This window comes from Aythya fuligula, chromosome 3 (assembly GCF_009819795.1).
Source record: "Aythya fuligula isolate bAytFul2 chromosome 3, bAytFul2.pri, whole genome shotgun sequence".
In the NCBI taxonomy this organism is placed as follows: domain Eukaryota; kingdom Metazoa; phylum Chordata; class Aves; order Anseriformes; family Anatidae; genus Aythya; species Aythya fuligula.
The window spans coordinates 12,852,050-12,865,682 of record NC_045561.1 but is presented as its reverse complement, the minus strand read 5'-3'; the positions used below and the strand labels follow the sequence as shown (position 1 = coordinate 12,865,682).

The 13,633-nt window shown below is 40.8% G+C and overlaps 1 protein-coding gene across 3 annotated transcripts in view; it reads left to right on the top strand.

Moving 5' to 3' along the window:
• TTBK1 (tau tubulin kinase 1) overlaps positions 1 to 13,633 on the top strand; it is a 104,136-nt gene that overhangs the window by 34,422 nt on the left and 56,081 nt on the right. For all 3 annotated transcript variants that reach the window (XM_032183978.1, XM_032183979.1, XM_032183977.1), the window contains 2 exons: positions 2,184 to 2,324; positions 3,419 to 3,523. In XM_032183978.1, the coding sequence (XP_032039869.1) occupies positions 2,184 to 2,324; positions 3,419 to 3,523 (246 nt within the window). The remainder of the gene's footprint in view (positions 1 to 2,183; positions 2,325 to 3,418; positions 3,524 to 13,633) is intronic.

The following is a 13,633-nucleotide window of genomic DNA, read 5'->3' as shown; positions in this document are numbered from 1 at the left end:
ACATCAGCAGACTCCAGTGCTTCTTTAAAATATGCTTCTCACTTTTTTGAAGTGCTTGGCTTTGCCTTTTATGCAGTGTTGGCATCCCAACTGCTGATGTTATGGACAGAACAAAACCTTTTGCTCTCTAACCAACCCTGACCATGGCTGCAGTGTGAGTGTGAATATGATTCTTGACAAGGCTAATCTGGAGCTCATTGTATGACAAGACTTCTAACCCCAACCCTGCCCTTAACAAGCCTGTTGAAGATGACTATTCCTTGGGGGAAAAATTCTTTGCACAGAATCTCTTATTTTCTAGTCTGTTCTGGACTATGTAGCTGAGCATGTGGAGTCAGCAAAGATAAAATGTATTTCATTATTTGTTAATGAAGGCTTTGCTGCTTAAAGCAGAGCTCGTTTTGCACCATCACTCTTCAGGCTAAAATTCCCCTTCAACTTCAAGGTCTGCCACCATGTGGTTTATCATGCATCCTTCTGGCTGTAGTGTACTGCAATTACCCCTTTCTCTTTGCTCACACGGACTGAAACTTCCAGTCTAAGCCATGCAACTCATTGCATCTGCTCTGTTTCTCAGCCTGCCTGGTTGTATTTATTTGGAAAATAATCTCCAGTCTTTTCCTGAGGGCAATATTGGATGATCACAGCTTTCACATGACTAGAGAGCAGGTATCTGAGACTGTTTTCCAAACCAGCTGGGGAAAATTGTGGAACATTTCAATGTACAGCTCTGAAAAAAATCTTACTGAAAAAAAAATCAGTGTCCAAAGAACCACTTTACAGGGGAAAAAAATCTGCCATCAATTTAGAAACTAGGATCTTTCGGGATAATGATGACAAATCTGTACTGCTTCTAGTAAAATGTCACAGAAATGTTAAAAAAAGAAAAAAAAATATAAGACTAAGGAACAAACTTGGACCAGTTGCAGTTGCTTAGCTGAATCTGTATTAGCTGGTCTGTCAAGTGTAGCTTTCAAGGCACCAGATCCCTGGAGCAAGACAGGGGTGAAACCAATTTGAAAAGTTAGTCTTAGCTAAAGAGCCAGTTGCAGTTGGCTCCTAAACGTCTGTCCAAGTTATTTACTTGGCAATTGGAGATGGGTGAATGAATAGGTGGCATTTTACTGGTTTGGAGAACAGCCTGTGCTTTCTCATCAAATGTTTGGTATCTTTTATGTATGTTCTGCAGCGGACTTTGTTTGAATATGCCTGGACTTTTATTGTGGGCATATATGTCTCTGCAGAAGCAGAATCAACTGGTTTTATATTATTGGGATAATCAATGTGTCTGCATAACTTATTCTTGATGCACACAATCTGAAACAGTGTACTTTTATTCCCAATGGTTTTGATCAGTTGATAACCTGCATTAGTTCTGTGGATTAGAGAGGTAGTCTGTCATAGAAGATACTAATTTAAAAACCTTATTTCTCTTTACAAATCAAAAGAGGTATAAGCAAAACTGAGATGACAGGGATCAAAGAACACATGATTCTAGTGTTAAGTCTGTCCCTTTTTTTTGTTGTTAAATTGTTTTTATTTTCATGCTGTACTGCTAGATTTTTTTTCCAGAAATTTAATTAATTGGAAGTAAATTGGAAATTAATTGGAAGTAAATTTTTTTGAAAAAGTATTTTTAAAGTCAGTGGAAAAAATCGTCCTTTCCTGATAGACAGCTTTCCCCACTGCAGCATTGCCACGACAATGGTGACTTGAACTTGAGCCAGACAGTTGTGTGCTGGGGAATTTGTGATGAAACTGCTTCTATGAGCTGTAACAAATAGCTTCATGACCTGTTTATCATATTTGTTCTGCTCTAATCTTTACTTGTCTCAGCGAAAGGTCAAAGGTTGTTCTTAATTCAGCTTCTGTGTAGACTGGGTTTGACAGTAAGGAGGCGCTAGGCTTATACAATCAGAGGCACTGCTGCCCCTGCCTTGCCTATTTCCCAAATAATAGATCATCTGACTTCCCAGGATACCAGTTTAATATCCTCTTATCAGCAAATTCATCAGTTAAAAGTTAAAATGAAGCATTGGAAGACCATGTAGAAGAAATAAAGGAGACATAGGTAAATATGTCCAATTAGCATTTCTGCTTTTGGGAGGATACATGTTAGATCTTGCAGCTGTGCAATTCTCTGCTTTATTATGGTAGTTTAAATATTGTATTGATTGTTTCAGGGCCGAAATCTTGCAGATCTCAGAAGAAGTCAGCCTCGAGGGACTTTCACGCTGAGCACAACACTGCGATTAGGCAAACAGATTCTGGAGTCAATAGAAGCCATTCACTCCGTGGGATTCCTGCATCGTGACATCAAGCCTGTACGTTGTTTTGGAAATTTGCCTTTTGGTGGTATGTCTGTTATACTTGAGTCAATAAAGACAGCCTGGTGGGTTGAACATGGACATATTTCAATGACGGCATTTAGGCTTCCTTGCACTCTCCCTCTGTCTGACACACAGGCTATTTTCTATAAACATAAAATGGCAGTGTTATATCAGTGTTATTCCTTTAAGTGCATAGCAAACCAGTTTTTATTGGCAGAGACCAATCCATGCTGGATTAGTAGCTGTCAGTCATACTTCTCCCAGTGAGGATCATGAGGAAACAATCTGACTCTGAGCAATCATCTGAAGTCCAACCAATTACTACTATATAAAAGGAATTTAGAAAGGATGTCTTGTACTATGACCTATCACTTGAATAAATGCCATTTCATTAACTAAATAATCCTTTAAATCTCTTCTGAGCAACTGCCAATTGGAGCACAGTTTCCAGTGTTGAAAAACACAGTTGCAGTGTTGGTCATCTAGATGCCTAGGTGAGGCACAATGATTCCAAGTCTCACTGCAGGAGCCATAGCCTCTTTCTCATAACTCTTAACTGCTTGACCTGAACACCTCTTGCTACACTATTGCCATGACAGTCTTTCTTGTTCAATTCACTGTTTTTAAAATCAGCTGGTTTTGGTCGACCAGATTAATCTGAAAAGTTAGCTAACTTGTCACTAGTGAGGCTGGCCACAAATCCTTTTAGCAGCTATCCAGTATGGTAAAGGCCACAACTTCAAAATGGGAGTTAAATGAGAGCTGCTCAACTTCCTTGTTGTCAATTTATTTACTAAGAACCAAAAGCATTGTTTTTTTAGATGCCCAAATGTTCAGATAAATTTATATTTCAGATAAATTTTAACTGCGAAGTGAACTTGCTGGTATGGCAGTGATTCTGCAGGTCATGGTGTTTAAGATGCACCATGAGGTGTTTCTGAAAATTCCTCTCATGTTTTCACCAGCAGTGTGTGAGGCTATATGACAACATTTTGTCAATAAATGGTGGCTCTTAGCCAAGTTGCTGTTATCACACTTATTTTTTTATTCTTTTTTTTTTTTTTTTTTTTTTTTTACTTTTTGTCTAGTCCAATTTTGCCATGGGCCGTTTACCTTCAACGTACAGGAAATGCTACATGTTAGACTTCGGTCTGGCCCGTCAGTATACCAACACCACTGGTGAAGTCAGGCCAGTAAGTAAATTTTAAGTAATTTCTTTGTTGCCAGTTCTGCTATTGCTTAGGCAAGGAAGAGGTTTTGTTATTCTGTTGTTTTTGTGATTGTTATGCTTGGACATTATATTGGACTGCGTTTTCTGTAAGGCGAGAAGCAGCACTTGACTTTGAGCTGGTGATCAAAGGGATGCTTGCTATTGTCTCACAAGATGTGTGGCTTTTATTTATTGTTATTGTTTTTTCCTTCAGGTTAATTGTATTTTCCATGGACTTAGAATACTTACTGGGTGCATGCTGGCCAAGCAAAGAGAATGAACCCAATGCTGGCCACGTAACTTTTGTAGTATCTGAGGGCTCGTGTACTTCAGGTCTCTGAGAGCGTGATCTGGGGAACAAGGTTGGTGGCTTCATAAAGCCTCTTAAAACCAACAAGAGTTTAGAGGCTAGCACAACCTCTGAGGCTGAGCTTCCTGTGAACCGTAATGCTGTTAGCACCCTCATCTGGTTCTGGTTTTGTGTCTATTGCCCACCAACTGGATTTCTTAGGGGCAGTTTTTGTGTGCCTGCTTGAAGAGGAGGTAAGAACAGGGAGCACAACTTGTACTACCTGGCCTGTGTTTTATCTTCAGTCCTTTTACCAGCACCATATTATCTGGTGTCACTTCGTAAGGGTGCCGTAAGCTTCAGACACTCTAGGTATTCCAACAAGTTGCAGTCAGAGCATTCCTAGACTTATTCTGGAATACAGCACAAGCTTGGAGGGATCAGACAATCTCTCTGTTTATCATCCTAGGCTTATACCTTTTGGTCCCCACAACTTCTCCATCTGTGAGATATTAGTTGTTCTGAAAACTGTTGACAATGTGAGAGCTAAATTCAAAGACTCATTAATGCAGGATACATTTAGGGAGTGGGAAGAAAGAAAAGATCAGTGAGCAAGTTCTGTGTCTTGAGCAGATGAACATAGGTGGGGATTTTTCTTTTATTTTTTTCATATTTTTATAAGCATGTTCAAGGTGTGGGAGGGTCATACATGGTAAAGTCCCATAGACCTGCTCTCCTATGCCATACTTCAGGTGATGTGTGCTTGTTTTTAAGCAAAAATAAAACAATAAAAATAAACATTTACTTCAGTTCCTTTTATCATTATACCTTAGTCAGCAGGCTGTTTGATTCCTTTGTGTTCCTGCTGCCCAGCACCACTATTGAGTTCTAACTGGACTCAGATTTGCCTAGAGAAGCACGGTGAGATTGCTACCCAGATAATGCACAGGGGATTGGGAAGGAGATGGGGTGAATGGGAGTATGAAAGGAAATGGAATTAGATTTTCTCTTCCCTGCCCCCACACTGCACTCTCCCTAGTTGTGCTTCTGTGTGCTCCTTAATCTGATTTAGACTCAAAGTGCTCTCTAGAGTAACTGGTCTGTAGTAGGTGGGGAGGGTTAGGCTGCAGATGCCCAAAGTGATGTTAACCATCAGCCCTGAGCAATAATACTGAGGAGGTGAAGCATTTACCCTTGCAGCAGCTTCACGCTGGCAGAAAAAGTAGAAAACTCTGCTCTAGAACACATTGTTGCAGAGCCACTCTGAAGCTGTGCCTGGAAGAAATCCCAAATGCTGAATAAAGACACGAGAGATTTTCATATATTTTAAAACTTTTCTTTTGTTTCTGTCTTTTTTTTTTTTTTTTTTTAATTAAGAGCTCAATCTTTCATTTCACCAGGGAGATTATTTCAAGCCAATAACGTAGATTCTTCTTTCATCATTCTCTTTCAGTTCTTTTATATGTGAGGAGTAAAATTCCCAGATACGTAATACAATCATCCCGTATGCATCTTTTCATCATTTGGTTCTGAGGCACAATATAAAATATATGTAGGAGAAGGAGGTCACTCTCTTTTTCTGGATGCATTTTTTTTGAATTTAACTTTCAGTCATGCTAATTTTTTAATAGACATTTTCTGCTCAGGTAGGTTCTGTGCACTTTCCTAGAGTTTCATGTATTACCTTACATTATGGAAAATACCATAAAAATACTTGCCATTTTTACATCCACCGAAATTCATAACCTCAGTCTTGCTTGTTAGCTATTCTGAAACACTGTGAATTACTTGCCAGGAATACAGATGGTGGACTTGGATTTTAGGATGTTGTGATGTGTTTTTTGTTTATTTGTTTGTTTTAAAAATCTTTGACATTCTTATTTTTGGCCAGTTTTCTGTATTGAAAACACCCTTGATTTTAAAAAAGGGAAAGGCCAGCAATTCCACTGAACAAAATACACTAGAGAGTTTATTGACACAATTTTTTTTAATTTATTATTTTATGTCAATTCACTGATGTCAAACAGTATGGATATTTTTTTGTTTTTTTGATATCAAGAGACAAGGAGCCCCTTAGCAGGCAGATAGCATAGGCTGTTGTTGAAAATGTTTCCTTTTGATTTTTTGAGAGATTAGTTGAAACCCTGACCCTCTGATATACCTTACATGGGATGCTAATGCTAGCACAAATGCCACTTTTTGGAGGAAAGCTATTACACATATTTGCTTTCGTGGAAATGGTCTCACACTCCGATCACTTGTCTCTTGCCAGTTCTTGCAGGATATCCTGTACAGTAGTCTGCAGGAACTCACATGGCAGGATAGAGACAAAAGATGGTTGGAACCAGAAAGTATGTAAGGAAGCATCAGCAACGTTTTTTTCCTGCGTCAGCAAGTAGAAAAAATTAGTTGTTTTCAGGAGTCTCATTACTCAATATTTCTCTGAGAGTTGTAGAAATCACTGTTTGATGTTTACTCCTTTGGACAGGTAGAGCAGATGTGTATCAGCCATGTAGCCATTTGATGTCCAATGTGTGCTGAGAGCTTCTTACAGCTGGTCTGGAGTCTGTTACTTTGGCTGCCATCAGCATTTCCAGCATCTGTATCAGAGTCAACAGCCTGGTTAGCAGGAGGGACGCTGGCTATTATGATAATCAGGGCAGACTGCCAGTGCAAAAAGCTATTTTTTTCCAGAGGTTTTTGTTTCAAATGCTTGTATGTGAGGACAGAAAAATGAAGGGAAAGAGAGGCAGCTTGACAAATTTTCCAGAGAAGATGCTGATTTCTTTACCATTTCTCCAAGCCCCCAGTACCCATGCTCTCCTGTTTGAAAGGTGACAAATACTGAAAACAGATCACAGCTCTTAACCAGTAAGGCATGTCTGACCTGAGATTTCCAATTTCTCAAGGGAGTGCTGACAGTGATAGCACACAAAATATTCCTGGTCCATTACCCTTAGTATGCAGCACCAAAAAAATATTACTTACATATTTACTGAAAAATAACTTGGTCACAGGCAGCAGGATTTCTGGGACTGTGAAACTCCTGAGGTCCCTTTCCTAGGAAATGAATCTTAATTTTGTTCAAAGCTGTGAAGTTTCAATGGGAGAGATCACAAGATGCCTGCTTGTTTGTGGTACTTTGCCATCAGGTGAAAATGTAGGAATTCATGTAGCCGAGGAATTTCTGAACCTTAGACTTCCAAATTTGGTTGAATGAACTAATACTGGAGAAAAGAAACAGTGCTCCTGTTCATTCTTATCCTTTTTTTTTTTTTTTTTTTTTTTTTTTTTTGTGACTCTGCGCTTTAATTTCTTTATTTTCTAGTTCTGTTCAGTGCTCACCAGAAAACTGCTGGATTGATTCACCCAGATGTATTGCCTCTCCAGGCAGAGAGCAGGGTTAGCCAAGCCCCCTACATGCACCAGTGCTTGCAAGCATAAGGCTCCCTTCAGTTGTCTAAATGAGGCTTCATCTACTTTCTCTTCTTGATCAGTCAGTAGCAGACAATCACCATTATGTTACTTGTGCTAGTTATTGCTCATCAGTTATCTATCAGCAGTGACCATCTCATCACCTGCTCCAAGGAGAGCTTTATGCAGACCGATCAGTAGTCGGTGTCTGTATACTCTAGGTCACCCCTGATAGTATTTCTGGTGCTCCCATGAGAGAGCAGCATGGGTTAATAGTCAGAAGGACACACAAACCTTGGCACTCTGTCCTTATCATGCCAAATCCAGGCTCTCAACAAGCCACAAAGTACCTGAGACATCAAGTCAGATGGGGCACACTTTTCCTGCAGGAAGGGGTCTTCAGTGACCACCACACATTTGCTTCCTGGTGCGAACATTTTCATCAGGCTCAGATGGCTATGAGGTCTCCTTGACAGGCCTTGTCACTCCTCACCTGCTCCCAGGTAACTCTCTTCTGCAATAGCAGACCTACATGTGGTGCAGGAGCCTCCTGCTGCTGCCAGCTCCCATCTTCTTGGGAGTCCCCATGCATTTTTCCTTTGAACGTAGCTGCATGCTGTCACTTTTTCCTTGCATTGCAAGGGTTTGGGATCCTCACTTTCAGAGGCTCTGTGAAGACTCTTGGTCTCTTGTTCACCCTTCTGGATGCTGTGCAGTCTGCACACCTCCTTCCCCACCTCACCAGAACTCCTGCATTTGACAACTCTGGACCTGCATTTAAGCATTTGTCTTACACATGAGGCCACTGCAGAAGCACCAGGTGGATGGACCAGGTTATCCTCATCTATATGCACGAGTGCTTCAGAGAACACTGTTTATGATCTTACTTTCCCCTAGAAAAACTGCACAGGCTTTTCCTAGTTGCATCCCAACTAGCCATATCCCTAATGATTTCATCATTTAGGAGAATTTCAAGCATTCATTCTGTTGTGTGGGCTGTGAAACTACATGGTACTTCTTACAAATTAGCACTGTACGTGCCAAAATGAGAGAGAATGCAAGGGGGACTGTATCTGCCCAACTACATGTACCCTATCTGTAGATATCCAGAAGCAACTTCTTTAGGGCTGGAGGCAGGATAGCAGATGAGATGTATAGAGCCAGTGAAGCAATTGTTATGGTCCATATGGAACAGAGTAAAGAATGCTACAAAACTTTAGTGCCTTTTTACAAAACCAGATGAGACAACAGAGTTAATAATGCATATGATACCACCCATCCAGTTTTAAAGAGGGTATTGCAGATCTAAACAGTATTCAGAAGAGAGTAATGACAAGCTCACTTGGAGAGGAATCAGAAAGATTGTAATTAGAACCTGGAAGAAGAAGAATAAAATAAATGTTATAACAGTCTGTAAAATACTATAAAGCCTTGAGAAGGGAGTAAGAGAGCCTCTGTTCTCTCTGGTTACATAGGAGCAAGATAGTCAGTGAAATAGGTGATAAACCTAAATAAATCCCAGTAAAGGGATGCATTTGTTCTTGAGGCATCACTTGCTGCCACACATAGTATGCACTGGATGAGTATGCGTGCAGGGCAGAAACTGGTCTAAAATAGCAGCGATGACACGGTGTGTGCTGTGATAAAGAAAAGGACTGCACTGTAAAAAATGCCAAAGGTTGTTATAAAATACAGGGAGGAGGTTATAAAATGGCAGATGAAATTCAGAGTAGGTAAGTGTGAAAGGTGATGCTCGTGGTGTGTTTGGAGGGAAACAGTTCCAATTCCCATATTGGTTAGTGGCCTCTGAGCTGACAAGTAGAGCTGATAAGTGAAACCTTGATGTTGTGGAATATCTATGTCTTCGTGAAGCTATGATACTTTAAATAGCAAAAGTCATCAGGAAAGGAATACAGGACAAAACGAAGGTCACTGTGGTGACACTTGATGAGATGGGGATGGCTTTTCAGAGTTTTCATATTGAACCTGAGAAAACTTCAGACCCTGGGACTAATCTGAGGTAGTCTGAGTATCTGCTGGCCTTGTTCTTGCAAAGAGCATATCTTTGTATAGGTCACAGGATGATGGTAGTAGCAGTTGCAGGTATTGGGCCATCTCTGCCACCTGTGACCAAAAGAATTTGCTCTAGAGTGCTTTACTTCTTAGCCCCTTTACTCTGAGGCATTTATAGGGGCTTCACTTTGTGAGCGACTGTGAGAAAGCTAGCTCAGCAGCAGGAAAATGAGTAAATATAAAATCTGTTTAGAAACATTTAAAAAATAGAGATACGTGAAAGAACTGATGTTGCCTTCCATCCTGATGGTGTTCCTCCAGAACCTTTGCACCCCATTTTTACCTGTATGGAAAAGAAAATTTGGAAATGTGGAGACTCTGAGGGGAGGTAGCTTGGGAGCAGTGTCATCTAGGGTCAGTCAGAACTTTGTCCAGGCTACTGAGACGTAGGAAGTACTTTTTTCTTCCTTTAATACTTAAAGCAACGCCACTGCTTCATCCAAGGCCGCTATCCTTTCTTTTTCAATCTTACGCAGCCCCCTCCAGTACCCTTTTCCCCACAGGATCTTCCCAGGATTTGTGCTATTACATAACTTTGGTGGCAGGGGAGTGTAGTTTTTGATAAGATTATGCTGATATGAGATCTGCTTTCTTACCAGCATGAGGGTTCCCATCCAGGAGGGGTGGTACAGTTTGAAGCTGACATTTGTTTAACCTGTTCATTTCTCAGTTTTTCAGTCATGGAAGGCTTGGAGATCTGTTTAAGAAGACATGGGTTATGGAGGGTAACTATTACTTCAGCTCCAGTTAATAACTGCTTCCAGATGCAGAGGATTCTTTTCTGAGAAACAGATCTAGTTTTTCCTTTGTGATTTTTTTTTTTTTTTTGCCCCTCTCCCATGAAAATGTTCATTTTGGGGTGAATCCCAAGACCGTCCATAACAAATTTGACATTATGGAATACATGGACCTTTTCTATGAAACTAACCATTTCTTCTTCTAAATACAGCCTTCTGCCATGACTGAGGCAGAAATGAGAAGAGTCTTCTTATTCCCTGTAATGTCCCAGTTGCACAACCGACCTTTGCAATGCAGCAATGAACTGTAAGCACTCATTGCTGAGACATATTTTAGACAACAGAGCTAAAAAGCTAGAGAATGGGTTGAAAGGTTGTCTTTTAAAATTTTTGGAAGTATCTTTTGCAGCAAGCGTACAAGAAAAATCGTCATCTCACCTTCATTTTTACAGCAGAGTGTGTTCAATACAGAGAACCAGGGCTGAGTAGAAAATCTGAACTTGGAGAGGAACAGAGACATGACAGATAATATGATGAGCAGCCTGTGCTCGTATGCTGGAGGTGTGTGGAGTTGTGAAGGTCTTCAGTGCTAATGTAGGTCATTTTTTTGACAATAACTCCTTCATCATTACTGGTCTTTGTTCAAGTCTGCTGGGCTTGTCGCTAACGTGCCATACAGACAGCGTTATGCTTTTCCCCTCTCTGTGACACCCTGCCTTCAGCAACACATTCTCCGTGGTTCCACGGATATTAATTGAAAGTGATGGAGGTTTTAGCAACTTGGTCTTATTTATTAGAGAACAGAGGAGAGGAGAGGCTTTGCTATGTTTTTCCAGGAGCCTCTCTCTGCTTGCAGGATCTGACACTGAGCTGTTATGCTCAGCAAGCATTTTTTTTTTTAGCTTAGTCAGCTGCAGCCCATTGATTAGATCTCGGTCTCCTCGTGGCTCAGACTGCACTGCAGTAGTTTGCAGTGCCTTGCTGAAAATACCATGCATGTGCGAGGGCGGCTCTGTGATTCGGTGGGTAGAGAGGAGAGGTTGTGGGCAGGGCAATGCGTAGCCTGTGTAGACGAGCATGACGAAGGCTGCAGAAATGTGTCAGCTAATTGATGTATTTATTTTCCAAGTGTCTGTGCACAGTGTTAAAAATAGCCTTCACTGCAGTGAGCAAGGTATTAGAAGAGGAGAGTATGGTACATTTTGCTATAGAGTAGTTTTTCTCCCTGCTGGAAAGTGAGCTATAAAATAACACAAAGGATGTTAACTCCTGCATCCTACGACCCCAAATATTGAAACATAGAAGTCCAGTAGTTTTTATACGTACTTTTTACTTGAAACGTATGTAAGAGTATAATGTTACTGATAGGATTAACAGCTTTTCAGTAGAATAAACAGATCTGTGAAGCTGTAGTACTCAAAGTGCTATATTAGCTTAGGAAAGGACGTAATTTTGTCTTTATATTGTGAAAAAGGTAATTGCAGAAAAGGCTGATGGCACAGCATAGTCACATTAATTCACATAGAGATGGGAAGAAGGAAAAAAGCGGACCTATGACTTAAAAACATTGCACAATTAATGTATTATGAAAGTGCCATTTCTGTGGGAGTGAGTTAGTTACAGAATGTTATAGAACATTAAAACTACAGGACAATATAGAAAATTATATACAGGTCCTCATTGTTACTCTTGTTGTTGGAGTACCAAATTTTGGATTTAAGAAGGGAGTTTGTGTTCTGTTTTAAAACATTGCAACTATGGAAAGCCTATGCAGTTTAAATGTACTGATTCAAAATCTGTTGGTGAGCAGGGACTTTTGTATCTTGTCCATTAGAACTTGCTGTTTTTTTGCTTTCTGTGCCTGGAAGCCCTGGTGCAGTGACAGTGACCTCAGATCACCTCTGTCAGGTTGTTGATGGTTTTATTTTTTGTAGCAGCTTTCTAGTCAGAGCTCTTGTACTACAGGGGTGAGGGGAAAGGGAGCAGTCAAGGCTCAAATCCTATACACGCCTGGAGGGCACTGAGATCCTATTTTCCATTTCTGAGTACTGCCATGTTGTAGGGGGTTTCAAAACACCTGAATGTGTCATTCCTTCCTTTCTGACTGGTGCTGTTCCACTTGAAGCTCTGATTATTCTTCCCATTGAACTACAGAAGGAGGAAAAGAAAGCTATTGCTCTGCCCAGTGGTGAGGGAACAGGGGCTTCGCTCCCTGGGCAAGTGAATGTTGAGTTGGATTGCAGGTCAAGTCTCCCCTATGCCAGGTAAGTGCGTTTGCTGCCAGGTTACAGAGTGCCTGTCACACACTTTCTTTCTCAGTAATAAATATTAAATTATTCCATGTGAAATGGATCCCTTCTGACATGGATGTTCTCAGACTTGCATCTCAAAGCGTCCTGTAGCTTACAGGTGTGGGTGCACTCTGGAAGGAGGGAGGTGTGATTTTCATGTCTGTCTGGGGATGGGGGAGGTTAGACTTAGCTCTCCTGTATCCGAGTGATTGCCACAGCAGTCTTTTGTCTTCTGCCTCCTTTGAAAAGGACCGTCTCCTCCACCTGACTCCAGGAAAGCATTAAGAGCTGTAAATCCTAAGTGAGATGTGTCTAATTCTTGACAGCTCTCCAGTACATTTCCATTTCGCTCTCTTCCCTGCTCTGTGTAATAAATAGTGTGTGGAAACCTTATCTTTCTTACTTAGCACTTCCCATGCTTTCCATGGGGATATTCTGTGCTACTTAATCCAAGCTCTAGTGTAGAAATCATGTGTTTAGCCTGTTAGTCAGAAAGACAAAATGATCACTTCTCTGTTTTCAGTGTTTACATCCATTGGAAATTTTGAGTTCTCCTAAAATGAAGAAGAAAAGATAGCCTTTTAACTCATCTCCTTCACGTCTTTTGCTTTGGAAAGAATACTCCAGGACTACTAAGTGACTTTCTCAAAACTAAATTTGTTGCAGAACCTGCAGAATTCATAGAACTTGCACATTTTTTGATAAGAGGAATGGTGACATTCAAATAAGAAGCTCTGTTGGGTTGATTGCTTTTGATGAGTTGATTTCTATTGGCAAATGTATATCTCAGCCAAGGTTTTTCTTCATTTTCCTGAACTGTGTTTTAAGGTCCGTTATAATATTAGCTCTTGCCTCTGATCAGGGTGATCATTCCATTTCCATGCTGTGTAATTCACGCCTTAAGATAATGTCTGTTCACATGGCTTAAAAGCAACACTGATATTCGGTCTGCTCCCTTGCAAACCACCATTCTGCATCCCACCACAGGTGGCGGAGGTCTAGCATTCTGGACAGGGCACTGCAGCAAGCATCAGGGAAGGGGAAGTTGCCTGCATTTGGCAGCTTTAACACCTGTGAAGTTGGCCAGCCAGTGACTGTGAGAAGATGACTGGTGAGGAGGCAAGGTGGTGGTTGCAGAAATAAACAGAAATCTCATGTGGGAACCCATAAGTAATCAAACAGGGAAAGGAACATCTCTCTTAGCTTTTAGATACTAAAGCACTGATGTTAGAACTTGCCCTGGGTGAAAAGTGCAGGAGATGGAAGAGAGCAAATCCCCTTGCTGGTTA